The sequence below is a fragment of the Lonchura striata genome, chromosome 5 (genome assembly GCF_050655825.1).
Source record: "Lonchura striata isolate lonStrDom1 chromosome 5, ASM5065582v1, whole genome shotgun sequence".
Classification (NCBI taxonomy): Eukaryota; Metazoa; Chordata; class Aves; order Passeriformes; family Estrildidae; genus Lonchura; species Lonchura striata.
Window position 1 is genome coordinate 9,893,923 of NC_140707.1, and position 14,026 is coordinate 9,907,948.

The following is a 14,026-nucleotide window of genomic DNA, read 5'->3' on the forward strand; positions in this document are numbered from 1 at the left end:
GAAAAGACTGAATATCTGTCATGTTTGCTTTATAGGAGATAACCTGACAAAAGAATGGCCACTTCATGAGCAGATTTATCTTGAGGACATGTCCTGGAATGAAGGTTTGAGTGCCTTGCTGCTGGTTCCTAATGCTTTTCATTGTCCCTGTTAATGTTTTCTACTTTTTCTGCACTTTGCACCATTGTTGTCTTACTTTAAGTGCTGTTTTTGCTGTATTTGCTGAGACAAAGCTGTTTTGCTCTGTGAGATTACCTGGATTAGAACTTAACTTTCTGTTACATTTGTTTTCCATTCCATCTACGCTTCTCCCCACCCTCACTTGCAGCACCACTTTTCACCCAGCTCTCCTCTTGTATAATTGAGTTACATAGATTTTTCCCGTATCTCTTGTGCATCTTGTTCTTCCTGTGATGGTAGAATGCCTGTGTTTCTTTTCTCATCTGCCACTCTTCCTTCCCTCCTGTGTATTGCTCTGGCTTTTCTTGTTTAATTGCTTTTGGAATAAATTACTGATTTTGATTTTTATTTTTTTACTATTTTTTTTTAAGTTGTGAGGGGAAAAAAATCCTACTTTCTTCTGTTTTGGTTCCTGGGTTAGCAGCCTGTTTTGGAAGCATCCTTGATCTGTATAACTAAGACCACTTAGCTTTTTCTTTTAGTATCATCAGATTGTGCAGCTTGTTTTTACTAGAGATTTTTGGTTTTATTGAAGAGACTCCACTGGCCCTGGTTGTTTAGTGCAAGAATACCTCAACCACTGAAACACTTTGAGATTATTTTTTGAGTCACAAATGGTAGCACAGATACCGATATTTACAACCCAGAAGTAGGACATTATTTGTTACTAAGAGTAGCTTTGTGAAGAAAATTCCAAATAAATTCTTGATTCTTCTCCAGCACTAAAGACGTTTTTGTTTTCTTTTTTGGCAGATGAACAAGTCTACACTCTGTCCTGTCGATGTGGTGGGAATTACAGTGTCTCCAGGAGTGAAACCAAAGATGTATCTTTGGTTTGTTGTGACACATGTTCACTTGTTATCGAGATCCTGCAATGATTGTTTCAATGAGGCACATTGAGTGTTACAAGCTTTTCAAAAGACTGAACAACTGAACAAGTGACAGCACCTGCTGAAGAAATGTACATTTAAAGCAAAGGGGAGCACTACAAGAACAAGTTCAGACAGGGTTAAAAATGGCAAGTGCCCCTTTGCCCACACAGTTCTGCAGACATGAGGCTGGGATTCTCCTTCTGCAGCTGAAGAGTTCATTATTCAACACATCCAACCCAGAACATAAGTTCTGTGCAACTGGAATGTATCTCCTGATCTAAACATTTCTTTCCCAGCAAACAACAGAGTAACTTCTTCCAATTTCAGTCTGAAGCAGCTCTACCTTGGGCCCTTCTTAGGCTGAATCCTTTGAGCGGCTCAGATGACAAAATTCAATCAGGAGGCAGAGATGTGAGAACACTTTGAAGATAATGAAGAGCAAAGTTCAGTGGGAAACATGACCATTTTCTGTTTGTAAGCTAAATATTTAAGGTCATTAAATCCTCTCAAGGACTGGAGCCTAGGAGGAGGAGGCAGAGGCTGGCAGCTGGAAGCAGTGGCTGTCCCTGCCCTGTGACAGTGGCATCACCTGGGCAGCCTGGAGCAGAGCACGTGTAGAGCTGAGGCTCTCCATGTCAGAACAAGTGGAGTCATCATTCCTGAGAGGAAAGCTAATGAGGAAGCTGTGCTCTGACCCCACTGGGCAGTCAGAGGAAACCCCACAGCACTCCTGGGAGTGACCAGCAGGTCTGGAACCCCACTGGTGCTGTGCTCAGTGCCAGCCCTGGCACCACCTGCTGATGGCAGGCACATAATTTTTGCTGATGACACAAGTGTATTGTTCCCACTCTGAAGTGTAATCTCAGACATCTTTGTCAAGTAATATTTGTGTTTATTCTAAACAAAAATAGTTCCATTCATTTTAGTAGAAAATACTATGAAAACTGTCAATAGTAGCGTAAGTCTTTTAATCATCAAGAAATCTGTGGCCATTGGGGCTTGCACGTAGAAATCCAAAGTCATTCAGAGGCCATAGCTGTAAAATAAAGCACAGTTACAAGAGATTTTAATCACAATTCAAAGTTGAGTGTTTTCATTTGTTATTGGAATAGTTTCATAACCATGATGATTTTTTTCTCTGTTTGGTAAAGAACTTTGCTCACTGATGTGCTTCTCTTACTAGCAGTAATAAATCCTGTATATTACAGGGAATCATTCCATAGTGTGAATTTTACAATTTAGAGGAGATATGCTTTGCTATGGAGAGGCTCATGAATTCCATTGCTTTTTTCACTCTTGGAAATAAATGTGTTCCTAAAGAGCATTTTTCCAATCCAGCGTTTTCTAGCCTGTAAAGCTCTTCATTACTTTAAAAACAAGGTATGTGGTTTTTGCTCCATCTAGGAGGAAAAAAGTACCACCCATATGGACCTCCCTGTGGTGAGGTGTATTTTTATTTTATTTGTACTTTCAAGATGGGCCTTTGAACTGGAAATACCAAACCTTGGGAAAAAAGATTTGTTGGCTACAAGTAAACTTAAACAAACTCAAACAAACAGGAATGAAGGGGTGAAGTGCCTGCCACCACCCAGGCTCTGGATGAGGCTCCTCTCAGAAGGGATAGTTATTTCCAGAAGAGCACAGCTCATCACCAAGTACAGGGTGTCAGAGAGTGATGCTGACCAATAGAGCTTCTCTCCAGAAATTACCTGTATAGCTGTTCATGTACTGAATGCTGCTCCCAGGAGTACTTTGCTCTGCAGTCATTAATTACATGTAGGATGGTCTTGGATACAAAAAAAAAAAGGTAATAGGAAAGCAAGGACATTCATTCGCTCACTGTCCTTTGTCTCCCTTGAATGTCTGTGCCTCTTTCAAAGATGGCACAAGGGGGCTCAGCAGGAAGAAGGGCAAGATGATGCTGAAGAATCAACATCCTCTGTGGCTCTAAGCCCATAAAAATTTCACAGCCCCTGCCCAAGATGAAGCAGCCTAGACACAGAAAGGTGGGCTGCTACCTTGTTCCCGAAGCATCTGTCATTATTTTGCTGATCTCACTTATTTCTCCTTAGAATTTGGTCTTAAGGTATAAGAACAGCAACCTAACAGCAGCTCTGAGTTTGTGGAGCAGCCAGGGCACAGAAGGAGCCTTTGCTGCTCTCTGTGTGGAGTGAAAGAATAATTGTCTCATTTAAAAGAGGAAGCACAGGCAAAGGCTCAGTTATTTCTACCCCTGTGATTTGTCCCCATACCAAAGGCTGTGCCAGGAGAGGCTGAGGCAGTTCAGGCCAGGCGTGGCAGGAGGCAGCAGCAGCAGCTCTCTCCTGGCTGGGGCTGTGCCCTCCCCAGGCTCCTGGCAGCCCCTGGCAGCACTGTGCCCCATCAGGAAGGCAGAAGGATGAGTCATGAGCAGCACCTCAAGTTGTGTGCATCAGGAAAAGGCTCTTGTGCAAGGTCTCAGACAATACTTGTGGTTCTGGCACGTGCAGTCAGGGAGGAGCACGAGGAACAGCTGCTGGCACAGAACCACAGAGGTGATGTCCTGTCTCTGTGCTGATCAGCCGGTGAGCTATTTTAAGTTCAGACAAGAACACAGATACAAGCCAACAACAGAAGGGAATTTGTGATCTTGGTTAGCAGCAAAGCTGCAGAATTCAAAGCTGTCCAGAGGGCCTGTGCTGGCTGCAGGCTGGGTGTCAAGTCTTTGTTTGGCCCTGAAGGCAAACAGAAGTAAAAGGAAAGAAAAATGCCCCATATAACAAATCTAAGCTGATCTCAATAAAGGCCTGGATAAGGAAGTTTTTTTTGTCTGTTCATTCCAGCACAAATCTAATTTCAGGCAACTCAAATCACACCTACTGCAACTTGACTTTCTTTCAGTGAAAGTAATCAAATTAGCTTTAAATGTTGCTTTGACAGTGTAGGTTGAAATTTGTCACAGTAATCTTAATGGTAGAGTGAGAATGAAAATGATGTTTTATCTAGTCTGCATGCAGGGAGAACCTGAGAAATAATACTGGTTATTGGAAAGAGATGGAAGGCCTCCTTTGTGAAACAAAGACATGCCACTCTGTCGTGATCCCCGAGTCCTTTAAAGTTCTGACAGAAGTTGACTGTGACTTGCTCATTCAGACTGGCTCTTCCAATTAGCAGCTCTTTGCCCTCTCTGCTTTGGCCTACGTACATAGATTTGATCTGATGGATGGGGCATAAATGGGGCTAACTAGCTCTTTTGAAGATACACCACAGGTCTAGTTCTGACATGGAGCCTAAATCCAGGGAATGCACAGGATATCCTACCTAGGACAGGATGGAGCATGAGTTCTGTCTAAGTGGGATTCCCAGTGCTTTTACTGAATTTGGAGCTGCTTTGATTTCAGCAGCCCTTTAAGGAATGACCTTGTGTTTGGAGTGGTAGTACAAGAATCAGGTGTTGGTATTTCTCTAAGGGTTAAAAAATGCTGCACCAACAGTGGCTGAGAACCCTCGGTCTAAACTTCAGATAAACAATCATGTTTTGCCAAGAATAGGTTGGCTAAATAAGTTCAGCCAGCTAGGTTGGCTAAGCTCACTCTCTTCTGTTGAAATCCCTGACTTCCAAATGATATTTGGGGTTTTTTGTAAAAAAAAGTAACTCAGCACTGAAAGGCACTGTTACATCGGCTTTTCCAAAATCCACTGTAAGACAAAGCCACAAAAACTTCCATTGTGAAGGCAGTAAGAACTGTTGGATGGAAGAGAAGCCAAAGCTGCAGCAGGCTGCATTAAAAGCACTCAGAGGTTTCCTGGCCAGTGGCCAGTGGCCAGCCAGCCCCATGCAGTCTGTATCTGCTGTCCTGCACTGCAGTGTGCAGCAGCAGCAGCACACAGGAGCAACACCACTGTGTGCTCATGTGAGGTATCATAAAGAGCCCTACTAGAAACACTCATTTGAAGAAAAAAATAATCTTTGCTTTTGTTAGGCACCATATACTTAAATCTCACGAAAACTTGAATAATCACTACTCTATGCCCCTGTCATTAAACAGCTGCTGTGAAATCTGGTTAAATTATTTTGATTAAGTATCAAGTGATTGCCTAATATTTTTTTTAACAGACAGTCTTCTGGAGTCCTAAAGTAGTGCTTCAATATGAATTTTCTGTACATGAATTCCACTCATTTTACAGAGTTTACTTAGGGTTCAGTCCTGTCAGTCATTTCATTAAGGTCTTTCAAACACCTTCCTTGTCAGGGCACAATCTAGACACAAATTCTATTGCTGTGGAGAAATGTTGTGACTAATTCTGGCTGTCCATACATACAGGTTCTTGATATATCCAGTATTTGCAAAAATTAAAGCAGTAAACAGCTGCAGCTTTTTTATACTTGTGCCTCAGTTTGGAGAAATGCTTTTTTCAGTTGCATTATTACTGCCACATTCTCATTAGAGGAGTGTCAGCAGATGAGCATCCTTTGTCTCTTAGCAATCCATAATCCAAGCTATAACTTGGGTCATAAAAACAGCCCTGCTGGGAACCAGCATTTTCCCCTCTGGTGTAAGGCAGGCAGCAGGAGAAGGGGCAGAACCAGGGAAGGACTCAGAGCAAATGTGAGCCAGGAAGAACAGAGATCACCCAAAATCTGCCAGTAGGGCTGAGGGGATCGTATTGTCTGAGGTTTAGAAAGCAATTACTGATTGTGCTCAATAGCTGCAAGGTTTTTTTTTTCTTTTTTTTAAATTCCCAAATTGTGTTCATAAATACTGTAAATTAAGGATATAAGGCTTTGTTAAATTGGAAAGATCTAATCTTCTCTGTGTAATACAAGTGTGCTAAATTAAGGGTTTGTGAATGTGTTGAAGTATCTGAAGAAAACCTTTTTATTGTTCTGAATGCACAACTTTAAATCCAGCTTGTTAAAAGCAGGTGTATAAGTGTGTAATACACACTCTCCTGTTTCTTAGATTAAACTTTTATGGACAGGAAATTGTGTTGTTTCTTCTTTTTTGTAAAAGAGTAAATTGGTAACACGGATAATATAAAAAAATAATTCAGTGTGAAATAAAGTTGTAGAATTGTTGAAGCAAAAGGAGAAGAAACCGTGATGGTTATCCAGTACAATATTCCTTCAGAGCATTTTTTTAGTTTAAAAAGCAGCAAGGCCAGGCTACGTGTCCAATGTATGTGTGCAAGTCCTGGAAAGAGAATATTTTCCTCCATTTTGTTTTTTGAGCCACAGAGCTGAAACAGTGAAAAACCATTTTGCAGAGAGAATCCAAGGATGAAATATACATCTGTGCAGCAGGGCATATATGTATACATTTGTGGCTTTATTATGTTTGGATTTGCTTGCAAAACAATTAATTCAATTTTCACAGCAGTGACTGCACAGTGCTGCTCCAAAGTCCTCCCTCCAAAAACCCCGTCATTGTCGATTTATCCTTTTACAGCAGGTGGTGGAGTGTTCATGCTTTCCTTTGCATTTGCTTTGGCCAGGCAGTTGGGGAGGCAAGTTTCAGTGCCTAACACCCACTCATTAAAAATGTATTAATGCAACTATTTTTAGATAGTTTAAATGCACATACCTTAAGACAAATGCGTCCTCTTATCAGCCCATAAGGAACAGGTCCATAGCACCTGGAATCTGTAGAATTCCTGAGATTATCACCTTCTAACCAAACATGTCCTTTAGGCACCTATAAGCAAGATTGGAATGTAAAAAGAAACCAGAACAGAATGGTGTTAAGCACAGTTTGCCTTACAGTGTTTTTCCTGATTTCTGAGCTCTGTATTTCATGACTGTGTGAGGAACTAAATTTTATTGAGTCCAGTAAGACCCACTGCCAGATTTAGAGGGATGAGAAGGAGTGCTCCAAAGTATCTGTTCTATCATGTGCTCAAAAACCAATGGTTTGCAACAAAAAATCCAAAATGAAGATACAAGAGGTTAGACCAATGTGACAGGGTCATTAATTTAATAGACTTCAAAAGAGGTCATTAGGATGTTGACTGAAAATCTGCCCTCCTGTCGCAGTAACAGCATGAACAGGGCAGCCACACACTCATCAACATCCTGGGGCCAGCACCAAGGCTAGACCTGTTAGTAGATTCATGATGAACTAACTGGTAATTGATTGTGACATCAATTACGAATAATCTCATCATTTTATCGGAGTAGGCTTGTCAAAGTTCTAATTAAGATCACAGTTCATTCTATGTGCAGGCAGAATCCACAACACATTATATTGCAATAATGATGATCACAAAACAGCAAATCCCTTTTTATAATTTGAAAATTAATGATGGTGACCTTATACTATATGACAAAGACCTTTCATTGCCCATATATATTATGCATTAACTATATTACATACCACAGATTCATGGCATTCAATGGCTGACTCAATGGCAAAATGAGAAATAGCAACATAGCTGTAATAGTTATCTAAATAAGAGTATGAAGCTTTCATATGTGAAAAAGTTGCTCCTGCAAGTCTTAAACTAAGATAACTGCTTGGAATAAACAATATTTTGCAATGTTTTCTTAAAAATGTTTCAGATACAAATAACCTCTTTCAAGTTACCAAATAAAATATTTTATAATTACATTTCTAATTGGGTTTTGTTTCTAAAATTTTAAATCAGGCTAAAAATTTAAATGAAGCAACATATTCTCAATCTAGAGAATATTTAATATGGACTTTAAACATACATTTTTCCAAAACCAAGTATCTACTTGGAACATTTCTACGAAGTATCTACTTGGAACATTTCTATGAAGTATCTACTTGAAACATTACTATGACCACAATTCAGAGGAAAAACATATGGAAACTAAATGAATAAATAAATAAACACTTTCAAGTGAAACTCAAAGTAGGAGCAGCATGAATGTTTTGGAATTGAGCCATGCACACCCTAAACATGCAGACCCTAAATAGTCTGCAGAAGGGAGAGTTCATGGGTAACAAAGTGAAATGCCACTCTAGAATAAAGGCAGGTTGTAAACCAGTAAGAACAGATGCAGGTGCCCCACTGGAGGAAATTGCAGGTGGTACTATTAGGTGTCTGGCCAGGTAACACTCCCTGGGAACCTGGGCTTTAACGTGAGCCTCTTGCTTAGCCATGCTGCCACGTGCCTGTCACCAGACCAGCATCCCAGGCTGGCACTCTGCTGCCAGAGCCCCTCTGATGAGCCATGGCAAATGTGCCAGCTGTGGATTGAGACACAACAGGTCACTTTGGCAGAATGAAACACACTGCAGAAAGCATCTGTGAGCCTGTCCATGCCTCCCAAGCAGCCCTGTATTTCTGTGGCACTAGGAAAGGTGCTGTAGGTGTGTCAGAGGGCACAAAGCCTACCCCACACATGCCCAGCAATGTCTAAGCCCTTTTGAAACACACTGGGACTATCTCCTTCCACAGGTATAAAGGATTGCCATTTCCTTTGTCTTTAACTGATCCACTGCTTCAGCCAAGCTCCTTTACTACTTGTTCTCCCAGTCATCCCAGACAGGAACTCCCTGTTCAGCTTGTCTGTCACCTTTGTTGTTTGGAAGGCTGATCAGATTCCTGGCACATGCACCAAAGGGTTTCCTCTGGGAAGGCCAGCTGGTTCCAGCTAGATGACTTTGGCCCTCCTCCTACTCAAGCAGCTTTGCAAACAAAAAAACCAACCAGAAGTCAATTTGTACATTTAGAAAGCTTCTATCTAGAGTCAAATAACCTGTGTAGAATATGTGTTTTGTGGTTTTGATAGGTCTCTGTCTGAGCTCAACCTGTTCAGGATGTCCAGCAGGGTAGTTGGATGTTTGTGGTCACTTAGTTCAGTGGACCCACCCAAAGCACTGCCTGTGTCCACACTCACATGTGAGTTTGTTTCTCATGTGCAAATAACAGTACAAGGCAGCACCTGACCTTACTGGTGCAAACTGCCCTGTCCAGCACCTACTGGAATAAGGAGTCAGACACCAAACTGCTGTCACTGTGACAGACTCCCTCAGCAAACACACAAACAGGACAAGCTGGAATTACTATGGTACAGAAAGCAAAGCCATGTTAACATTTCATGTGGCTGCAAAAGCATCATTTTTTGCAATGTGCTCTTGTTTCCCTGCCAGCTCCCCTGGTGCTGTTCTGGTTCCGGTGCTTTCTCACTTCTCCCAGCTCACAGGCAGACTGTGATGCTCATCTTTTACTGTGTAAAATAAAGAACCACTCATGACTCAAGTATATCCAAAAGTTTTCTAGAACACTTCCCATATTTCTACCAAGTTCCAAAACTACAAAAAAGAAAATAAATTGCTTTTGCCTGCAATGGCATAAAACTATTTCCAGTACTAGGAATAATTACTTGTCTAGACAAGATGTTCACAGTTTGCATTCCAGGTAGAACATTTGCAGTAAAGCATCTTCCTGCATCCTGAAATTCACCACTTAAAGTAATTTTTGCAGTTCTCCCTGGAAGGTATGACTGGGCCCTACACTTCTGAATTTAGCATTAAGAGTACTGTCACAATGTGTGATTCATCTAGGGATAATGCACCTTTGTAGGCCATCTGTCCATCATCTAGGCACTTCACTACAACCTAGAATTAAAGTCAAGCAATAGAAATGACAAGAATTACAAGAAAATGTAAAACCAAGTACCAGTAACAGGCCATAATCATTAATTAAAAAAAAAATAACCAAAGTAGTATAAACCTCTTTGAAAAAAAGACCAGTGCCAGAATCCTCCAAGGTTCCATGCACCAAGCCATGTCTACACCACATCACTGATCTCAGTGGGATTACTCATAGGAAATAGTCCACTTGGAGTGTCACCCTTTACAGAGGCAGGACTCAATCTGAAACACTGCCAATCTCTGCAAGCACAGTAGCTTGGAATGATATTCACCAAAGAAAAAGAATTAACTGTTAAAACCCTCTATTTTCTTTAGTAAGAATGCTTTTCATTTAAGAATTATTTAAGAACGTATTAATTGCACAGCAATGTGCTGCAAAAACCCCAAGGCAGAGGGAAAGCCACTTGTGTGGCAGCTCACAGGTTGCACTTTGGTATCTACAGGCTGTGGACCTCTTAGAGAAAGTTCACTGCATCCAGGAAGTGGCACTGAAATCACAGTTCCCACTATACAGAGGGACAGTGACTACAAAGCCATACTGATGAGGGGTAAAAGCATTGCCCTGGGCTGGGCAGCATCTCTGATCTCCCTACACACAGGCCACAACTAATGATGGGAAAGTCCCACACGCCCAGCAGCTGGATTTTCACAGAATGAGTGGGACTCTGCAGAACCAGCAACTCCTCAGCAGTGCAGGCTGCTGTGAAAAGCTGCCTCTGACTGTCTGCAGCCAACCCCCTCTGCCTCAGCAGCCCCTGTGCCCTGTTCTGTGCAGATTACCCGAGGATTTACCTCCCTTGTTCTCAGGCAGAACCGGTTATCTGCAGTGCTGCTTCAAAGTGTGACAATGAAAGACACCCATCAGACACCCCTCTGCTCCCTCCCCAGGCTCTAGACCAGAACAAGACTATCCTTGGCAACAGCTGAGCTGGAAGCAGAAGTTCATTCTCTTTCACCCCAAATAAACATTTTTCACTGACAAACTGGCAAAATTTGCAGAGCTGTTGAAGTTTAATCAGTGGTGCAGTTAAAGTGGCAGAACTGAAGTATAGGGCAGGTATGTGATTCATACTCACCAGCATAAAACATTAATTTACTTAAAGGAGGGGAATCATCAAATAATTATATTCTTTTGGGCTCTTTACATGATGCCAAACTTTTTTCTTTGATTACTCAATTATGTTCAAACCCAAGAGATAATAACCCTGTCCTGCATTAACTGACACATTAGGAAACTCATGTATTGCAAATAAAGCTAACAGACTAAATTATCTGCCTCAAAAATACCCCCAAACCTAACTAACTGAAAACAGGCTTCTGTGGTTTGGGGTTTTTGTTTTGAGACAGTTTTTGCTAGTGATTTTAGGGGACTTAGGAATGTCTTGCAATCTCAAAAAACATCAGCACATACAATCAGCTGGGAATAGATGTTTGAACTTTTGTAAGGTCACAGGTATTCACATCACCTCCAGAAATATCAAAGTTTCAAACTTAAGAAGAACTTTAAATAATTCCCATCTTTTCAGTTCAGAGGCTTCCTTCTTGAGCTATGATAAGAACTAATCTCAGTGCTGGACAAAAGAATAAAGTCTGCAAGTTCTCATCTATCCCTACTAAGGTCTATTTAAGTGCCTCCTACTTTGGTACAAGCAACAAATGTAATTGCTTCATGGCCTGCGGGTGTTCATTTAACAAAAGGAGCTTTTGTGAATAAACCACAGGTGTTACCTTTCTTGATTAAAGTGAAATATGATGAAAGATTCTACAATATCAAATGACAAATTTACTAAATACTGATTAAATTGCCTTATTTAAGTAAATTGCATCTAGTTAGGATAAAATATACACCACAGAAATGCAGGAGTTTGTTTTATCACTCTATACTTAAAGTCTCACATAACTACTCCTTAATCCTTTATTTATTAATTCAGAACCAAGACTGAATAATGCTTAAAAAACACTTTTTTTAATGATCCAGTTGCTCCAGGCACTGTTTCTGTAGGTTTATCATAAATGTTGTTCATATTAAGGCTGCCATTTGTATGAAACCCAACCACATTAATTAGCTCAATATTTTCAGAATCAGGGTAAGCATTTACTTTTTACTTTTACTTATATTTACTTTTTTTGTACTAAAAAAGCTATGAAATGGTAGCAACCACACTGGAATAGCAGATGTTAAATCAATATCTTCTGTGTATCCTTAAAAGGCTGAATTACCTGGAATTTAATATTTCTTAATATAATAGAATGAATTTACCTTAAATGTATAGGTACTTCCAAAGAGTTTAGCATTTTCCCTCCACTTGCTGAACAGTTTAAGCTGCTTATGAATAAGATATAAGGTACTTGACCCAGTTTGTTTAAATGCACATATTAAAAAGAAGACATTATGATGTTGGTCCAGGCTGTTATTAGAGAAGACGTCAGTGAAACACTAATGTGTTTTTATACAGAAAATCAAATTCATTGTGATTACATATTTATATTATGAATTCATTCTCTGGACTATGACATTTGTAATTTTAATGGAAGATTTATAAAACAATAAGATATGAGGATTTGCCTAAGTTTTGAAATTAAATATTAATCAATATTAAAATCACATAACCTCCAGTGTTAACTCACACACCATAGGGGAATATTAACTTAGGCTTGAATTTCTAAGACATTTTAAGACATTTTTCTCTACCACAAAGCACAACAGTTGGGTGTTGTTCTGTAACAAAACTGTGTTTAAGCTGTTACAGTGACTTGCCAGAGCACTCATTGGTTATTTCAATCTTTGGGGTTTCATCACTGCTGCTCATTCTAAAATTTGTGTAATGTAGGAGTAACTACTGCTGTCCTGAGCTTGACTGCACAGAACTTAAAAGGTTTGATCACTACACTCTTGGCTTAATAGAAGAGGTTTTCACATCAGAGATGGCTGTCAGTCAAATGAGAAAAATACCGGATTTCTCTCAGTATCACTTTTTACCTGTTCCAAAAGTTTTCAACTGTGTTAATTCAAACACTTGCATGCATTATTTATTGCTGTAAATATTTAATGCTGAGTTCTAGATCATACTGTTAAATACACGGATCTCAATCAACTGGAAAAGCAATATATCTCATTTCTAAAACCTCTATCTGCAACCCTAAATTTAAATTATGAATCATCTTTCCTTTTCTAAAACTATTATCAATTAAAATTCAAACTAACTGGTTCATGTTCTTGAGCCAAAACTTTCAGACCCAAATTTCCTACTACATTTGAAAACTCCTGAGCAAAAATTCAGAATATGTCTGTGATTCATATGTCCAGACTCTTATTAGCCTTAGATTTATTAGCCAGAAGATGAGTGTTTTAGAAGAAAGTACTGATTACAAATCCATCAAAGATTACTTAACAGTTTGCAGAGACCTTTCTGACAGCAATAATTAAGAAGGGTTGGATTTTCTTCTCCAGCTAACAGATGATGTAACAGAGTCACCCAAAAGTGTAAATCTGAGAACACAGAACCCTGTGGGTGCAGACCCAACTGGAACTGGTTCTAACACAGAACCCATCAGCATCACTGGCGTGCCTTGTGCTCACAGATCTGCAGTTCAGCCTGGCAGAGCAGGGGTTCCATAATCCAGGAATCCTGCCTGCCAGCTCCATCAGGAGGGACCTGAATCTCTCCTGCACATCTGCTACAGTCAGAATAAAACATGTGCTCAGAAGCTTTCATTGAGTCTCAAGTAGCAGGTTTCACCATCCTGAGCAGCTTCCCAGAAGTTAGTACTGAACTTTGAGCAGAGGAATAACAGAATCATAAAATGTAAGTATTTCTGTGTTTTGAAGTATCACCAAACCAAAACTGCAAAGGTACAAAGACCAAGCCACTTGAGCAGAAGAAACTCTGGAAATATTGGAAGTTAAGACTGATAAAATCCTTTGAGTTTCTTTTCCCTTGAACAATTTAGTTTTGACAAATCAGAATTTTGATTTCAAACAACTTCTCAGAAAATTCAAGTTAAATATGAATCATGAACTCTCTGTACTGGGATATAGAGCCATCTGCAAGCCAACAAATATGCCAAATCAGCTCTCCTCTCCCACCAGACATTCAGCACAGCTGCTGGTTAGAATTATGGCATGACTTTCTCTCAAACCTCTAGAACACTTAGAGCTAAGGAGGAGCAAGAAAATAACTTACTCATTTTCCGTATCAGCAACTACTGAAACTTACTCGGTGAACTACTAAACCATGAGTGTAAACATTAAATACTTACAGCAAAGGGAAAAGAAGTGATGTTTCAGTTAGGTTTATTTTTAATTGCTATTTAGGACATCTTAAAATGACTATCCAACAGTGCACTGAAATATCAAAGCACTTTTCAGTG

At 40.0% G+C, this 14,026-nt stretch overlaps 2 protein-coding genes across 5 annotated transcripts in view; one reads left to right on the forward strand and one right to left on the reverse strand.

Annotated features, from left to right (window-relative positions):
• Window positions 1-2,371, forward strand: part of DNAJC24 (DnaJ heat shock protein family (Hsp40) member C24) — a 33,965-nt gene extending 31,594 nt beyond the window's left edge. For all 3 annotated transcript variants that reach the window (XM_021536725.4, XM_021536724.4, XM_085579592.1), the window contains 2 exons: window positions 36-104; window positions 934-2,371. In XM_021536725.4, coding sequence (XP_021392400.1) covers window positions 36-104; window positions 934-1,058 — 194 coding nt within the window. In that variant the 3' untranslated portion in view covers window positions 1,059-2,371. The remainder of the gene's footprint in view (window positions 1-35; window positions 105-933) is intronic.
• Window positions 2,004-14,026, reverse strand: part of IMMP1L (inner mitochondrial membrane peptidase subunit 1) — a 31,632-nt gene continuing 19,609 nt past the window's right edge. For both annotated transcript variants that reach the window (XM_021536723.4, XM_085579591.1), the window contains exons 5-6: window positions 6,617-6,727; window positions 2,004-2,088 (exon numbers count right to left, since the gene is read on the reverse strand). In XM_021536723.4, coding sequence (XP_021392398.2) covers window positions 2,020-2,088; window positions 6,617-6,727 — 180 coding nt within the window. In that variant the 3' untranslated portion in view covers window positions 2,004-2,019. The remainder of the gene's footprint in view (window positions 2,089-6,616; window positions 6,728-14,026) is intronic.